This window comes from Boleophthalmus pectinirostris, unplaced genomic scaffold (genome assembly GCF_026225935.1).
Source record: "Boleophthalmus pectinirostris isolate CB_2022bp ecotype Guang Dong unplaced genomic scaffold, ASM2622593v1 HiC_scaffold_6, whole genome shotgun sequence".
In the NCBI taxonomy this organism is placed as follows: Eukaryota; Metazoa; Chordata; class Actinopteri; order Gobiiformes; family Gobiidae; genus Boleophthalmus; species Boleophthalmus pectinirostris.
Genome location: NW_026571447.1, coordinates 35,268,329 through 35,283,909, shown reverse-complemented (window position 1 = coordinate 35,283,909; position 15,581 = coordinate 35,268,329). Strand labels below are relative to the sequence as shown.

General features: G+C 41.0%; 1 protein-coding gene across 1 annotated transcript in view; it reads left to right on the top strand.

Annotated features, from left to right (window-relative positions):
• The window catches only part of sim1a (SIM bHLH transcription factor 1a), a 50,708-nt gene that overhangs the window by 18,699 nt on the left and 16,428 nt on the right, over positions 1-15,581 (top strand). The window contains exons 2-8 of the mRNA XM_055164033.1: positions 3,711-3,790; positions 8,088-8,177; positions 10,136-10,244; positions 10,323-10,408; positions 12,503-12,702; positions 13,073-13,179; positions 14,334-14,481. Of these exons, the coding sequence (XP_055020008.1) occupies positions 3,711-3,790; positions 8,088-8,177; positions 10,136-10,244; positions 10,323-10,408; positions 12,503-12,702; positions 13,073-13,179; positions 14,334-14,481 (820 nt within the window). The remainder of the gene's footprint in view (positions 1-3,710; positions 3,791-8,087; positions 8,178-10,135; positions 10,245-10,322; positions 10,409-12,502; positions 12,703-13,072; positions 13,180-14,333; positions 14,482-15,581) is intronic.

Here is a 15,581-nt window from a genome sequence, read left to right as displayed (position 1 = left end):
GGCCACATATCTAAACACCGACGAAGCAGAGGCCTGATCGAGGCTGTAAAATAGTGCTCAATACAGCGAATAACTGAAATATGTTAGAATTCAACCATCAGTCCTTTATTCATGCTAAGATCCTTAAAACCACACACTAAATATTAAATATTAGCTTTATCAAGGTAGATTTTCAAAAAATTTGCAGGAAAAAGTTCATTTTTAATTGATGGACCAATTCACCTGAAAGCCTGAGGGCCAAGAAAAATGTGTCTGAAGGCCGCATTTTGCCCACGGGCCATAGTTTGGACATGGCTGCCCTAGACTAATGAAGAGATGAGGGATGGTAAATGGTCACATTTTTCTGTAGCGATTTTCCACCTTCAAGGCACTCAAAGCGTTTTACAACAAGGAACCACTCACCCATTCACACACCAGTGTACGCAGACACTGTGGGCAAGGTGGGTTAAATGTCTTGCCCAAGGACACAACGACAGCATTCATCTGTGGGAGCTGGAATCACACAGCCAGCAACCTGTGAATCAGTGGATCTGATGCTCAGCCTGTGATGTTTATGTTGAGAGCTGGAATCAAACCGCCAACCTTCAGATCAGTGGGCGAATGCTCTACCAACTGAGCTACTGCCGCCCCAGTATGTATGTATGATGTAACAATAATCAAAATATTGTGATATTGTATCGTCAAAAGTTTCACAATAATCATGGGCCGTTGGAATATTTCAAATCTCAAGTGTCTCTGCTTAAATTCATTGCTTTGGTGCAGCAACAGCTAAAGAACTATATAGACCATGATCCTTTGCTCTAGTTTCAGGCCAATCCATGTTTTGAAGTAACTGTTATGAAGCACTTTTAAATCTTGTTACATACTCACAATTTATTTATTTTTTTCCATAACATATCTCAATAAATATCGTACTGTGAGATGGATATTGTGAGAATATCGTATCGAGAAGGCTGGATATCGTTACATCCCTAGAAGACATGTGTTTGAAAAAAAAAAAAAAAGTTCTGCTATTATCTTTTGAATGGTGGAAAGTCCTCAAAATATCACCTCTAACTTTTTATTTAAAGGTGCATTGTGTAACTTTTCTGGTGGAAGGTCCGTCACCTGCTTGTTTTTATGGAGATGTCGTTTAGCAGCAAGAGCGTAGGTTTGGTCTCAGCTTTGGTCGGGACATTATCAGCTAAACTCCACCATGAAACCAACTGACAGGTTACTCGATTAACAGATTAATGATATAATATTATTTACTTTTCATATGATGCACACTGCAACAACCAAACAGCACATCTTTATAAGAAAGGGTAAAATGGTATAAGAAGTTGCGTTTATGTTTTATGAATTCTTTCCAAAAACACACAGAGTCTGGGCAGGTCAAAAATAAGTGAGAGGTGGTTTCATTTTTCAGTTTGTTTGTGTCCATTGTTCTTCTAAGATGATTCTTTAGCGCACAGGTGTCAAACATGCGGCCCGGGGGCCAGATCCGGCCCTCCAAGACCTGTAATCTGGCCCTCGGCTGATTTTCTACTAAAATATTTTGATTCTATTTTTTATTAAAGTATTGTTAATTTTCTGTGGTGTTTATAACAGCAGCGTCTCCAGCGTCTCTGTACGTGGCCCCTCCCACCAGAGCAGCACAAATGAAGACTTGTCTCTTTCCAAACGCTCTTAAAGGACGATCGTTTTGACTGTTGACCGTGACACCCTCATCAGAAAAATGTCCAAAATGAGAAAAGTGGAGCCGAGTGCAGGATTTTCCAAGAAAAACTTACGTATTCCTATTTATACAAGTTAATGTTAAACAAGTTCATGTTAAAATATTGTGTTGAAATTGTATTTTTCTTCAAGTTTCAGGTTGTTCATAATATAATATTTTGTAAAAGAAAGAGTTCATCAATTAAAAAAGATTTCTGTAATAGATTTGAATTTCTCTGCACAAATATTTGAACTTATTGTTATTTTTGGGGTTTATATGTCATGAGTTTTCTGATCCGGCCCCTTTGGGATCAAAGTCAGTTGGATACGGCCCCCGGACCAAAATGAGTTTGACACCCCTGCTTTAGCGGATAACAGCGATGTAGAAGTTTGTAGCAGATTTCTCTTTGCTTGTTGGCGATGAGATATTTGTGAGGTTATGTCCGTACATTTTTCCATGGAATATTGTCCAACAGTGCATGAGTAGAGCGCCGTTTGGGAGGTGCACTTGTGGTGATCGTCGCTCTTTTTCTGCGGCAACTCATTATAAGGCAAGTTTAACTGAAGATGAAGCCGAGTCAGTTCCTTTTAAAAAGTTTTTCAAAGTTTGGTGCAGCGTCTTCACTCTCGCCTGCTCAAGCCGACATCTTCAGGTGCGGCTCTGTCCTGTCGCTTCCCCAGTTTAGGCTCCTGGCTCCACTAATGACATCACTCTGTTGCAGCCAATGAAACAGCGGCAGGTGTAACCCTGTCTTCATATCACTGTATACATCTCAGAACGTCCAATAAACAAAATGTGAACTAAAACGTGTTCAATTAACGCTACTGAGTTTGGAAAAATATCTGAATACATTTATATTTTTGTTCATTTATTTTGTCTTCCCCAAATATTGTCTGTGACATGTCCCCACTGTCTCTATGGACACCTACGCCCTTGGTTATCAGCCTGGAATGTTCCACAGTGTGTCATTAAACAGCTCTAACTTACATTTATCCAATTACAAGTTGTTTTATAGCAAAAAAACAGGCATTCTGACTGTGAGCAGGATCGCCTTTCCACAGATCTGACCTGTAACTTGGTCTGGTTTGGTTTTCATGAAGATAGAAAGGTTTAATATCATACTGTGAAACATTCCAGAGAAAGAAACAACATCTCCACTAGAAAAGTTACACAATGCACCTTTAAATCATAAATATTGTTAACAACGAGTGGATGAAGTACAGGTTTATTCCTGGTTTAGTCCTGGTTCAGTCCTGGTTTAGTCCTGGTTTAGTCCTGTTTCAGTCCTGGTTCACTCCTGGGATAAGTCCTGTTTTAGTCCTGTTTTAGTCCTGGTTTAGTCCTGTTTCAGTCCTGTTTCAGTCCTGGTTCAGTCCTGGTTTAGTCCTGGTTCAGTCCTGTTTTAGTCCTGGTTTAGTCCTGGTTCAGTCCTGGTCCCTCATGTCTCAGGTCATTATAGGACAGTACTTGTGTTTTGTATCTTTTATCTTTTTTTTTAACCTCTGCCTGTTCAGTATTTACCTTTGTACCATTTAGAGCTCTTCATTGGACTTGCACGACTTGAATTGCAATAAATAACTGGAAAAATTAGGGTGTTCTGAGCATTGTTTCAAAGACAGGGTCGCAAGAGATTTTTTTTCTGGGTCACCTTGTCACGATCTGCATGTAAGTCTGAAATATACAGTTCTGACACATGAGAGAGCGAGTGAATATCCTGTCCTCAGTAGGGCCAGTATTTTTTTATGCTTGTTCCTTTCACTACTACAAACACTAAAAGTTTTAACTCTACTTTAACACTGTTTAAATCCAGGCTCAAAACAGTTTTATTCAGCTGTGCACATGACTGAAAGGTTTTCATTCTGCACTCTTCTCTCTCATTGAAATTTTTTGATGATTATTTATGTTTTGATTTGTTTGTATTGTGATATTAATGTATTTCTTATTCTGTGAAACACTTTGAATTTGTGTAAACTTGCCTTGCCTTGGATTGAATCTTTTTTTGTTTTGTTTGCAGGTCTGGGGGAGTCCTGGGGTCACGTGAGCCGCACCTCTTTGGACGGAGTCAGCCAAGAACTGGGTTCTCACCTCCTGCAGGTGCCCACACAACACAACACATGTTCATTAATGCATATCCATGTTTACAGATCATCACAGATTTCCAACAACTGTACAATCTCTCTAGCCAGGCTGGTGCCACCTAGTGTCTCCGCTCAATTTCATTTCTCTCTAGCGACTAGGTCAGGAATCAGAATACACTGGACGGTTTGCCAGAACTTCGGAAGTTGTAGACCACGCACAGGCCAATCATCGAAGAACTGAACCAGCCCAAGTTGCGACAGCAGACTGCATACAATATTCTATGTTATTAGGTTCTTTTGTCAGACCAAGAGTTTGTTTTCACACCTTTCGACTGCTCACTAGCGGTCTTCCTCAGAGTCACGTGATGTTGCTGTGACATGTCTGGTCAGCTGATTTATACAGGTTTTCGCGCTGTCTTCCTACCGATGGAGGCAGGACAACAGCGCCATCTGTCTCCACCGGTAGGAAGACAGCGCCAAAACCTGAGGAAGAGCGCTAGTGAGCAGTCGAAACTGTCAGGTATGAAAACAAACTCTTGGTCTGAAAAAAGAACCTAGTAACATAAATTATCAGAAGACCAAATGAACCTCCTCGGACTACATACACTATTCTCCTTTAGACTTCCTTTGTCAAATACAAACTTTGCATTTTTTATCGCACCTTTAATTTGCAAGTTCATCTCGCAGAAACAATAATGATCGTTGACAGACATGTTCACTCTCTGCTTTGTTTGCTGTTGTGTTGGCAAGTACCTGGACACCATTGAGCGTTCCGGTGCATTTCATACGTCATGACCAAATAGCAGCGATTGGTTAAATAAAAAAAGTACCCGTCTACCATCAAGCGAATGAATCCTAATGCTGCGAGGTCAGACGGTTTCCACGAAGTCAAACCAGCTGATGAATCAGGCTACAATCTCTCTGCCTCCAACTGTCATATTTAAAGGCACCTGCTGACACTTTTGCAGCTTCAGTCATCCATATTCTCTGAGGTGTGATGCTAACTGTAGGCTCTGCTCTGTCTGAGACTGAAAATCAAACAACTAAACAGGACCATGAACTCTCGTATTGATCACAAGCTCCTGAAAATGTGCTGTTTAAATCCATTTTTGCTTGAGTTTACAGACAATCTTAAAACTTTAATGTGTGCGTTGTGTCACCATGTCCACCAATAGACGTACATGTAGAACACCCCCAGCATGATGTAGCCGTAAAGTATCAAGAGGTTTGTATGTTGTTGTTTGGATCGTCAGAAGAAGTTCATAATGCCCATAACATTTATTTATTTATTTTATTTTTTGCAGCAAATGTACAGTTCAATACATGCTGATGATGCAATAACATAGGCTACAGTACAAGTTATAGAGCTTTAAGGATTATTGTGGAACTTTTTCAGACAATCATGATGTCCACCTAACTCCAGATGTTGCCATCGGTGCCCCCATCATGATTTGGGTTGTATTATTTTGTACGGGGCCGATCTTGACAGTAAATAAGTTCAATACGGACGATAAAGCTGTATTAAACCCCTCAGAGAATCGGTGCTGTGTGACTTGTTGGTGCACATGAAAGTCGAGCATTTTACACAAATGAAGCGACTTTATGTCAGATTTAAGATGCAAAACATTTCTCAAATTCTTAAAAATGGGATCCCTGTTTCACCGAAGTGTCACGACAAAAAAACGCAATTTAGGAGGGTTTAGAGACAAAAGTGGTCTGTAGGTTTGCGGAACTTCCGGTTGATGGTTTTCTGTGGCAAAATGTCTGTGTAAATGTCTATTTTCCACCAGCTTCGTAAATCTGCCCTATCACCAAATCTTCAACCAACAAGGTCCACAAACGATAAACATTCTAACATGAACAATTTATCCACAACTATCAAGTTGAGAAAGACGAAAACTTAAAGGCGAACAACGACAAGCATTAGGGAGCTACTGAGCAAAACCAATGTTATGGTCCTAGAGATGTCTCGCATTCGAACTGCACAAATCTATCTATGTTAATATCAACATCATGAAATCGATTTTTAATTTTAATTGTAGAATCAGTCTGAGTGAACAAGTTATTTATGTTTTATTCATGAGCATAATGTTAGTTTTGTTCAGTAGTTCACTAATGTGTCATTGTTGTTCTCCTTTAAAGTTTCGTCTTTCTTACATTGATAGTTGTGGACAAATTCTTCATGGTTTAGTCCTGGTTTAGTCCTTGTTCACTCCTGGTTCAGTCCTAGTTTAATCCTGGTTTAGTCCTCTTGGTTTAGTCTTGGTTTAGTTCATTCTCCTTGTTTAGTCCTGGTTCAGTCCTGGTTTAGTCCTGGTTTAGTCCTCCTGAATCAGTCCTGGTTTAGTACTCTTGGTTTAGTCCTGGTTCAGTCCTGGTTTAGACCTCTTGGTTCAATTCTGGTTCAGTTCTGGTTCAGTTCTGGTTCACTCCTGGTTTAGTCCTGGTTTAATCCTGGTTTAGTCCTCCTAGTTCAGTCCTGGTTCAGTCCTGGTTTGTCTTGGTTTAGTTCTGGTTTAGTCTTCCTGGTTTAGTCCTGGTTCAGTCCTGGTTTAGTCCTGGTTTAGTCCTCCTGGTTTAGTCCTCCTGGTTTAGTCCTGGTTCAGTCCTGGTTTAGTCCTGGTTCAGTCCTGGTTTAGTGCTGGTTTAGTCATAGTTCAGTCCTGGTTTAGTCACAGTTTATTCCTGGTTTAGTCCTGGTTTAGTCCTCCTGGTTCAGTCCTGGTTTAGTCTTGGTTTAGTCCTATGTCAGTCCTGGTTTAGTCTTGGTTTAGTCCTCTCTCCGTCTATCTATCTATCTATTCCTCCTGTTGTATTAATGTAATTATTGGCTGGAGACCTTTGTGCGTCGATCAGCCGGGCGTGTGGCAGAACGAGACACCTCCTGCTGCCTTACTCTTCCTCCTCCCTCTCCTCCCCCTCCTCTTCTTCTCCCTCTTCCCCCTCCTCCTCCTCGTCCTCCTCCAGCTTTAAGACACAAATGAGCCGAACGCATTCCTAGTCACGCACTCTCCCTCTCGCTCTCTCTCTCTTTTTCTCTTTATCTTCCTCTCTCTCAATCTCTTTCTCTCTCTCTCAGTCATCTTTCTCCCTCTGTTTCTCTTTCTCTCTTTATTTCTCTCTCTTTCCATCTCTCCACAACACAAAAGATCCCACGTTAGGCCCATAAAAATGACACACTCACACATTTGCTGGTGACCACAGAACAAAACACAGGTTTAAATGTGTCGTCATCACCAAGTGTCTGTAAATGAGAGTGAAATTTAAGGATAAAGCAACAGTAATAACAAAATAAATTGAACAAAGGCTTCATTTCTGACATTTTAAATCCGAAACCTCTCAATAAGATTTATTGTGATATTTTGTAGAGGCTAGAAAAACTGTGAATACACAAATTTTTTCTCTTAAAATGCCTTGAAAAGACTTAAACCAAAAAAGATTCAACATGATTATGCTGCATTCAATTATCCATCTATCTCCCACTCTGATCTCGGACATGACGTCACATACACTCTTCCATCCATCCATCCATTTTCTTCCTCTAATCCAGGGCTGGGTCACAGGGGCAGCAGTCTAAACAGGGACTCCCAGACTTCCCTCTCCACAAACACTTCCTAAAGCTTTTCCAGGGGGACCCCAAGGCGTTCCCAGGCCAGCCAAGAGACATAGTCTCTCCAGCGTGTCCTGGGTCTTCCCTGGGGCCTCCTCCCGGTGGGACATGCCCAGAACACGTCCTGAGGGAGGCGCCCAGGAGGCATCAGAACAGATCCCCAAGCCACCTCAGCTGCTCCTCTCGACATGGAGGAGCAGCGATTCTACTCCGAGCTCCTCCAGTGTGACTGAGCTCCTCACTCTATCTCTAAGGAAGCACCCAGCCACCCTGCGGAGGAAACTCATTTCGAGCGTGTATCCGCGATCTTGTCCTTTCAGTCCGGCCCCTGACTGCACCTTGAAATTCTGTCCATATATACAATGAACAGAACCGGTGACAAAGTGCACCTGGAACAGGTTTGACTTACTGCTGGCAATGCGAACACAGCTCCTGCTCTGGTCATACAGGGACCGGACAGCCCTTAGGAAAGAGCCCCAAACCCCATACTCCCAGAGCGCCCCCCACAGGACAAAAACTTCTTTTTAATTACAATTTTCACCAGGCCAAGTTACTTTATTTCATTTATTATTTTTTACCAGCTCAGTGTTAGAACTTTATCGTTTATTACAATATTTTTCAAAAACTATTTGTGATACTTATATAGACTTGTGGTGAAATCGTGTACCTTATCTTATTATTATCATTATTTCTTTCTTTGCAGACTCTAGACGGCTTCATCTTTGTGGTCGCTCCAGACGGAAAAATCATGTACATTTCAGAAACTGCCTCTGTGCACTTAGGTCTCTCCCAGGTGAGTGCGCTCTTATGTTACTCCATTCAAATATCTCTGTAATTCACCGTATCTCTGCTTATATTTCATTGTACTGAGAGAATTGAATGGAGGCTTTGTTTGATATAAAGAAAAATCTCCTGGGGGTTGATAGAGGAGAAGAGGGAGAGGCTGAAGAGGCTGATGTTTCTGCTGCTGCGTTGGGGATGAGACAGAGGAGGGTGTGGATAAAGTGTCAGGTCATGGGAGGGGAAAGAGCGATTTATATAAATGATCTGAAATGTGATTGGTTGAGACGAAATCATAGCAGGTTTTGATTGGTGGTGGACAGTGACTACAATACTAGAGTAGTTAAGGGTCGTCTGAACCAAGATTAACTGTGGCTAAACCAAAACTAAAAATGAAAAACAAAAACATAAAAAAACAAAACAACAAAAAAACAGGTCTTATTAAGCACAAAACCAGGACTAAATTTGACTAAACTGAAACTAAATATGAAAAACTAGGACTAAAGATGACTCAACTAAGAAAATTTGATTAAACCAGGACTAAATAAGCATGAAACCACACATTGTTTATATTTTGGTTTATTTGCACATAAATGCAATTTTTTTTAGGTCAGTTCAACCTGGGGTCAAGTGAAGATAAGAAGTTTCTATAGTGGAAGGTCAAATTCTTTATGGAAGGGGAATTTTCAATAGTCATTTCTATCCAGCAACTAGGTCATGAATCAAAATACAATAGACTGTTTCCAAAATCCCCGGAAGTGCAATCAAATAACCATATATTCAGTGTTGTCAACGATTACCGAGATCGAGGATTTAAAGCCGGAACAAAGAGGTGAATTGGTGAATTTGGTGAATTTTATCAAGAGGAAAGACGTTATTGTCCTTCTTCCTACGGGATTTGGAACAAGCTTAATATACCAGTTTCCCCCGTTAGCGGCGCATTACATACGTCACTACCAAATAGCAGTAATTGGTTAAATTATAAAAAGTACGAACGAACGAATGAACGAATTCTAATGCTGCGAGGAGAGACGGTTTGTACGAAGTGAAACGAAGTAAAACCGGCTGATGAATCAGGCTAGAATTTCAGTGCATTAAACTTAAACTTAGACAAAATGGATTGATCCATGAGTTGTTGAACAGTTGTAGGGAGTATTATCTGTTACATAATGATGAGTTGTTGTACAGTCGTAGGGAGTATTATATATATTACATAAGGCAAGTTGTTGTACAGTTGTAAGGAGTATTATCTGTTACATAAGGGTGAGTTGTTGTACAGTTGTAGGGAGTATTATCTGTTACATAAGGGTGAGTTGTTATAGAGATGTAGGGAGTATTATCTGTTACTTAAGAGTGAGTTGTACAGTTGTAGAGAGTATTATCTGTGTGAGTTGTTGTACGGTTGTAGGGAGTATTATCTGTTTTATAAGGTTGTTGTATAGTTGTAGGGAGTATTATCTGTTACATAAGGGTGAGTTGTTGTACAGTTGTAGGGAGTATTATCTGTTACAATAGGGTGAGTTATTGTACAGTTGTAGGGAGTATTATCTGTTACATAAGGGTGACTTGTACAGATGTAGGGAGTATTATCTGATACATAAGAGTGAGTTGTTGTACAGTTGTAGGGAGTATTATCTGCCACATAAGGGTGAGTTGTTGTACAGTCGTAGGGAGTATTATCCGTTACATAATGGTGAGTTGTTGTACAGTTGTAAGGAGTATTATATATATTACATAAGGCGAGTTGTACAGTTGTAGGGAGTATTATCTGTCACATAAGGGTGAGTTGTACAATTGTAGGGAGTATTATCTGATACATAAGGGCAAGTCGTACAGTTGTAGGGAGTATTATCTGTCACATAAGGGTGAGTCGTACAGTTGTAGGGAGTATTATCTGTCACATAAGGGTGAGGTGTACAGTTGTAGGGAGTATTATCTACGACATGTTCTAAGTTGAGAGTGTTTTTTCAGGTAGAGTTAACTGGAAACAGCATTTATGAATACATCCACCCGGCCGACCACGACGAGATGACCGCAGTGCTCACGGCTCACCAGCCCTACCACTCGCACTTTGTACAGGGTAAGATCCCGAAGAAGACGGCATGAACGGTATTTAGTCTGAGTTTGTTTTTCTTATTTTCTTATTTTTTTGTTTCAGAGTACGAGATGGAGCGATCCTTTTTCCTCCGAATGAAATGTGTTTTGGCCAAAAGAAACGCAGGGCTCACGTGTGGAGGATACAAGGTGAGACGTTTACTGAAATCAACGGAAAGGTCAGTGAACGGTGTAGCTTTTTGGTTGGGGGCCTGTCACTTCGTTGTTTCTATGGAGATGCCATTGCCCTGCCTGGAATGTTCCACAGTGTGACATTAAACAGCTCTACCTTACATTTATTCAGTTACAGATGGCTTTTAAGATCAAAAATACCCAGAAAAACAATCATTCTGACTGTGAGTGGGGTCGTCTCTTCACTGACAGATAGAAAGGTTTAATGCCATACTGTGAAACCTTACAGGCAAAGCAGCAACATCTCCATGGAGAAAAGCATTTGACAGACCCCCTTCCAGAAAAGTTACACAGTGCGTCTTTAAATTGATCTAAGAAAATCAGAAATGGCACTGGAACAAAATAAAGAAATGAGGAAGGCATTTTTTAAGGACAACAACAAAATCACCATTTTCTTCCACGGGGGCAGCAGTCTAAGCAGGGACTCCCAGACTTCCATCACCTCCAAACACTTCCTCCAGTTCCTCCAAGGCGTTCTCAGGCCAGCCTAGAGACATAGGCTATGGTTCAGACTGTAGCCTGAAGTGACCCAAATCAGATTTTTTGGCCCCATGTGACCTGTATCTGATCTTTTAATGATAGTCTGAATGACACAGATCCAATTTTTTCAAATGTGACCCAGGACACTTGGATATGTGGTCCTGAAACTGATACATATCTGATCTTTTGACATGCAACTTCAGTCTGAACGGCCAAAGTGCATTCATCCACCTACACGTTATCAACAAGCCACAAACGTCACTATTCTGAAGTAGGCGAAAATTGTTAATGAACTCCGTGTCACTGAAGCGAAGCACATCACCATTCACCACACTTGTCTCCACATCCACACGTTCCTTTCAACGGACGTCGCTGCCGCTGTCCCACAAAACGCCACGGCCAAAAACCTCGTCCTTCTTCTTCTCAATCTCCTCCTTAAAACAAGTAAGTTGTTCATGTTCTGGCTCCGGTACAAGAGGAACTTTAAAATCTCCAGGTGCTCAATGCTGCGTCCATGTTTGGACCTCTTCCGTAAACACAGAGCACGCTTGTTGACGTCTTCGTGTCTCCAGTGCACATGCGAGACACTTTTGGGCCGTTTAATGTTCACACTGGAGTCACATACAAGTCACATTTAATTGGAAATGTGAATGACCTCGCAAAAACATCAGATTTCACAAAAAAAATCGGAATTCAGCATTAAGCCCTGCAGTCTGAACATAGCCATAGTCCCTCCAGCCTGTCCTGGGTCTTTCTGGTTAGTCTGGCGCCATCTAATGTCTCCGCTCAATTTAAATTCTCTTCAGCAACTAAGTCAGGAATCAGAATACACTATACAGTTTGCAAGAACCTCAGAAGTTGTAGACCTCGCACCGGCCAATCAGAGAAGAGCTGTGAAGCCATGACGTCAAACTCAAGCGTCTGTCTGGGTCCTTTTTGTGGAACAGCACAACAGTAAACAAAGCGTCGAGATGGATGTAGACAAAGACAGACATTCTGTGTTGGCAACGATTCCCGAGATCGAGGATTTAAAGCCGGAACAAAGAGAATGTTTGGTGGATTTTATCAAGGGGAAAGATTTTATTGCCCTTCTTCCTATGGAATGAATGCTAAAACATGGGGCGAGTTGCTGGATGCACCTCGATGTTAATTTACATAGACTTGAAGGTAAATCAGCAGGGATGGGACAAGACACAATTTCCACAAAATGAGACAAGATAAGAGATTGGGTCCAAGAGAACGAGACATTTGACAATTCAGTTTCCAATTTTGGCCTCACAATGTTTAATTTACTTGATTTCCACTCTAGCACTGCTTTTTGGAACTGTAAGAGGCGTAACTCACCCACATGTGACTCTTTTATGTCCAGTCCAAATGTAAACGCTTGGAAAAAATCTCACAAGATCATTTTTCTCATGTGTGTGGATGATCTTGTGGCCATTTGTCTCGCGATATCTTGTTGCATAAGATTTTTTACCATCCTTATAAACCAGACATTTGTCACAGAGCAAAACATGAGGCGTTGTTGACTTTATTTCTGTGTAAATCTGATATTTTTGTGTGTATCCACAGGTGATCCACTGCAGCGGGTACCTGAAGGTGCGCCAGTACAGTCTGGACATGTCTCCGTTCGATGGCTGTTATCAGAACGTGGGGCTGGTGGCGGTGGGTCACTCTCTGCCTCCGAGCGCCGTCACAGAAATCAAACTGCACAGTAATATGTTTATGTTCAGGGCCAGTCTGGACATGAAGCTCATCTTCCTCGACTCCAGGTACAGTGGGTTTAGAGGGTCCTCTGTAGAGCTTCAGAAACACTGCAGGGGAGGCTCTAAAGGTTGTCCACACAAATAGGATAGAGAATTTAGGTTAAAATTAACTTCACACAATTTATTTGTTTAATTATCTGGTTTAAATCAGTATTAACTAAGCCCAGACATTTAGCAATATTTAAGTTTTACGTAGACCTGACACGATCAGACTGAAGTGACCCAAATTTTTTATCAGGTCTTTTAAAGGCAGTCTGAACGACACAAAGTGGACACATGATAAATACTGAGCCCCAGAATCTATCGTTCCAGATTAGCAGATTGTTGTAAAGGACGGAGTGATTGTTTCAAACTGACAGATCCCTGTGTGTTTCAGAGTGGCAGAGCTGACCGGGTACGAGCCTCAGGACCTCATCGAGAAAACCCTGTACCACCACGTCCACAGCTGCGACTGCTTCCACCTGCGCTGTGCCCACCACCTCTGTGAGATATTTACACTACTACTACTACTACTACTACTACTACTACTACTACTACTACTACTACTGATACTACTACTACTACTACTACTACTACTACTGTCTACTACTACTACTACTACTACTACTACTACTACTACTACTACTACTACTACTACTACTACTACTACTTCTGCTACTACTTCTGTCACCTCTACTACCACTTCTACTACTGATACTGATACTACTACTAATCCTGCTACTACTACTGCTGCCACTCCTACTCCTATTACTACTACTGCTACTACTACTGCTGTCACTCCTACTACTACTATTACTACTACTACTGTCACTCCTACTACTACTACTACTACTGTCACTCCTCCTCCTCCTCCTCCTAATACTACTATTGTCACTGCTACTACTACTGCTGTCACTCTTCCTACTACTACTACTACTACTACTACTACTACTACTACTACTTCTACTACTACTACTACTGTCACTCCTACTACTACTACCACTAATCCTGCTACTACTATTGCTGTCACTCCTACTACTACTGCTACTACTACAGTACTACTAGTAATAATACTACTACAAGTGCTATTATTACTACTACCACTACTGCTGCTATTACTACTTGTAGTAGTATCACTACTGCTACCACTACTGTTATTGCTACTACTACTGTTACTATTTGTACTACTAATACTCCTCCACCCTGTACACACCATCTCTGTGAAATTCACACGTGTTAACTACATGTCATTTTTATTTTTTTCTACTTTTACAAACCTAAACCCTTAAAATCCACACAGTTAGTGTTTAAAGGTGCATTATGTAACTTTTCTGGTGGAGGGTCCATCAGATGCTTTTCTCAGTGGAGATGTTTTTGCTTTGTCTGGAAAGTTTCACAGTATGGTACAAGGAGATGAAACCAGACCAAGTTACAGGTCAGATCTGTGGAGAGGAGACCCCGCTCACAGTCAGAATGTCTGTTTTTCTTTGTACTTTTGAGCTATAAAACCACCTGTAATTGAATAAATATAAGATAGAGCTGTTTAATTCCAAGCAGAAACGTGACGACCCCCAACCAACCATAAAGTTAAAGTCAAAAGTATTTCCACATTGTCCTCTCTTTCATCTAACCCTCTGTGTTTTTGTGTTTCGCTCCAGTGCTGGTGAAGGGCCAGGTCACCACCAAATACTACCGCTTCCTGTCCAAACACGGCGGCTGGGTTTGGGTGCAGAGCTACGCCACCATCGTCCACAACAGCCGCTCGTCCAGACCTCACTGCATCGTCAGCGTCAACTACGTCCTCACGTGAGTCCACACTGCCCTTACGTACTCTGAATTTACTTTGGTTTTCAGATTAGAGAATGAATACAGAATCAGTAATGGAAAATAACAAAGTGAAAATAGTGAAGTACTTAAGTAAACATTTTAGGCATCTGTACATTTTTAGGTGAAGTCTTTTTACTTTTACTTCACTACATTTGAGAGCAAGCATCTATACTTTCTACTACTACTTTTTATCAAGTTAATAATTTGAGCAAACACAAATATGCAAATAAAAGCAGCGAGGAGAAAACAATCGAGTCAATTGTTTTTTTAGAACAAAATTCTGCACAAATCTGTGTCAAAATCACTAAATTTAAAGCTTTATTTAACCTCAAAAATAGCACATTTTTACTCTTTATGTGGATTTTTAATACTTTTACTTAAGTAGATTTTTTCATGTGATACTTTTACTTTTACTTGAGTATTTATTTGCTCCAGTATCTGTACTTTTACTTAAAGGTTGTATGGAGGATTTTTTTTTGTTTCAAACTGTCAGTCAAAGATTAAAATACCATTACAGAGACGCAGCAGCTTTGTAATTATGATGACCAAAAAAAAAAGAACGAAAATCTATAAACTGTGGACGTGTTGAGGCCAGATAAACATCAGCCAATAGAAAACGAGGCTCCCTCATTTTCTATTGGCTGTTAGGTTGTCAATCAAACTCCCTAGTATAACTGATTCGTCGGTGCGCGGGGATTACGTGGTTCGCGCAGTGGTTCTTAGAGGCTTTTTCGAACTGTCGCTTCCTCGCATTTCGCACAAAGTTTGTCGCGACTGCGGACGAGAATCTACGACCGGTTCGCCGCAAAAGAAAGTCAGTTTTTGAGGTCGCTGAAAGAAGAAGAGACGGGGAAAAGGAGCAAAGCCAAACTGGGGTGATTCTTGAAGATCTCGTCCAGCGAATTGCGTGACCGAAGCAGACGAAGGGTCTAAAAACTGACACGTCGGTCGCTGAATTTCTTCTAGACAGGAAACTTCAACAGTAATTCTGAATGCGCACAAGGACTGTCGCTGTATTTCTCTTCCCTTAAAAAAATCCTCTATACAACCTTTAAGTATATAATAATAGGTTAAAATAC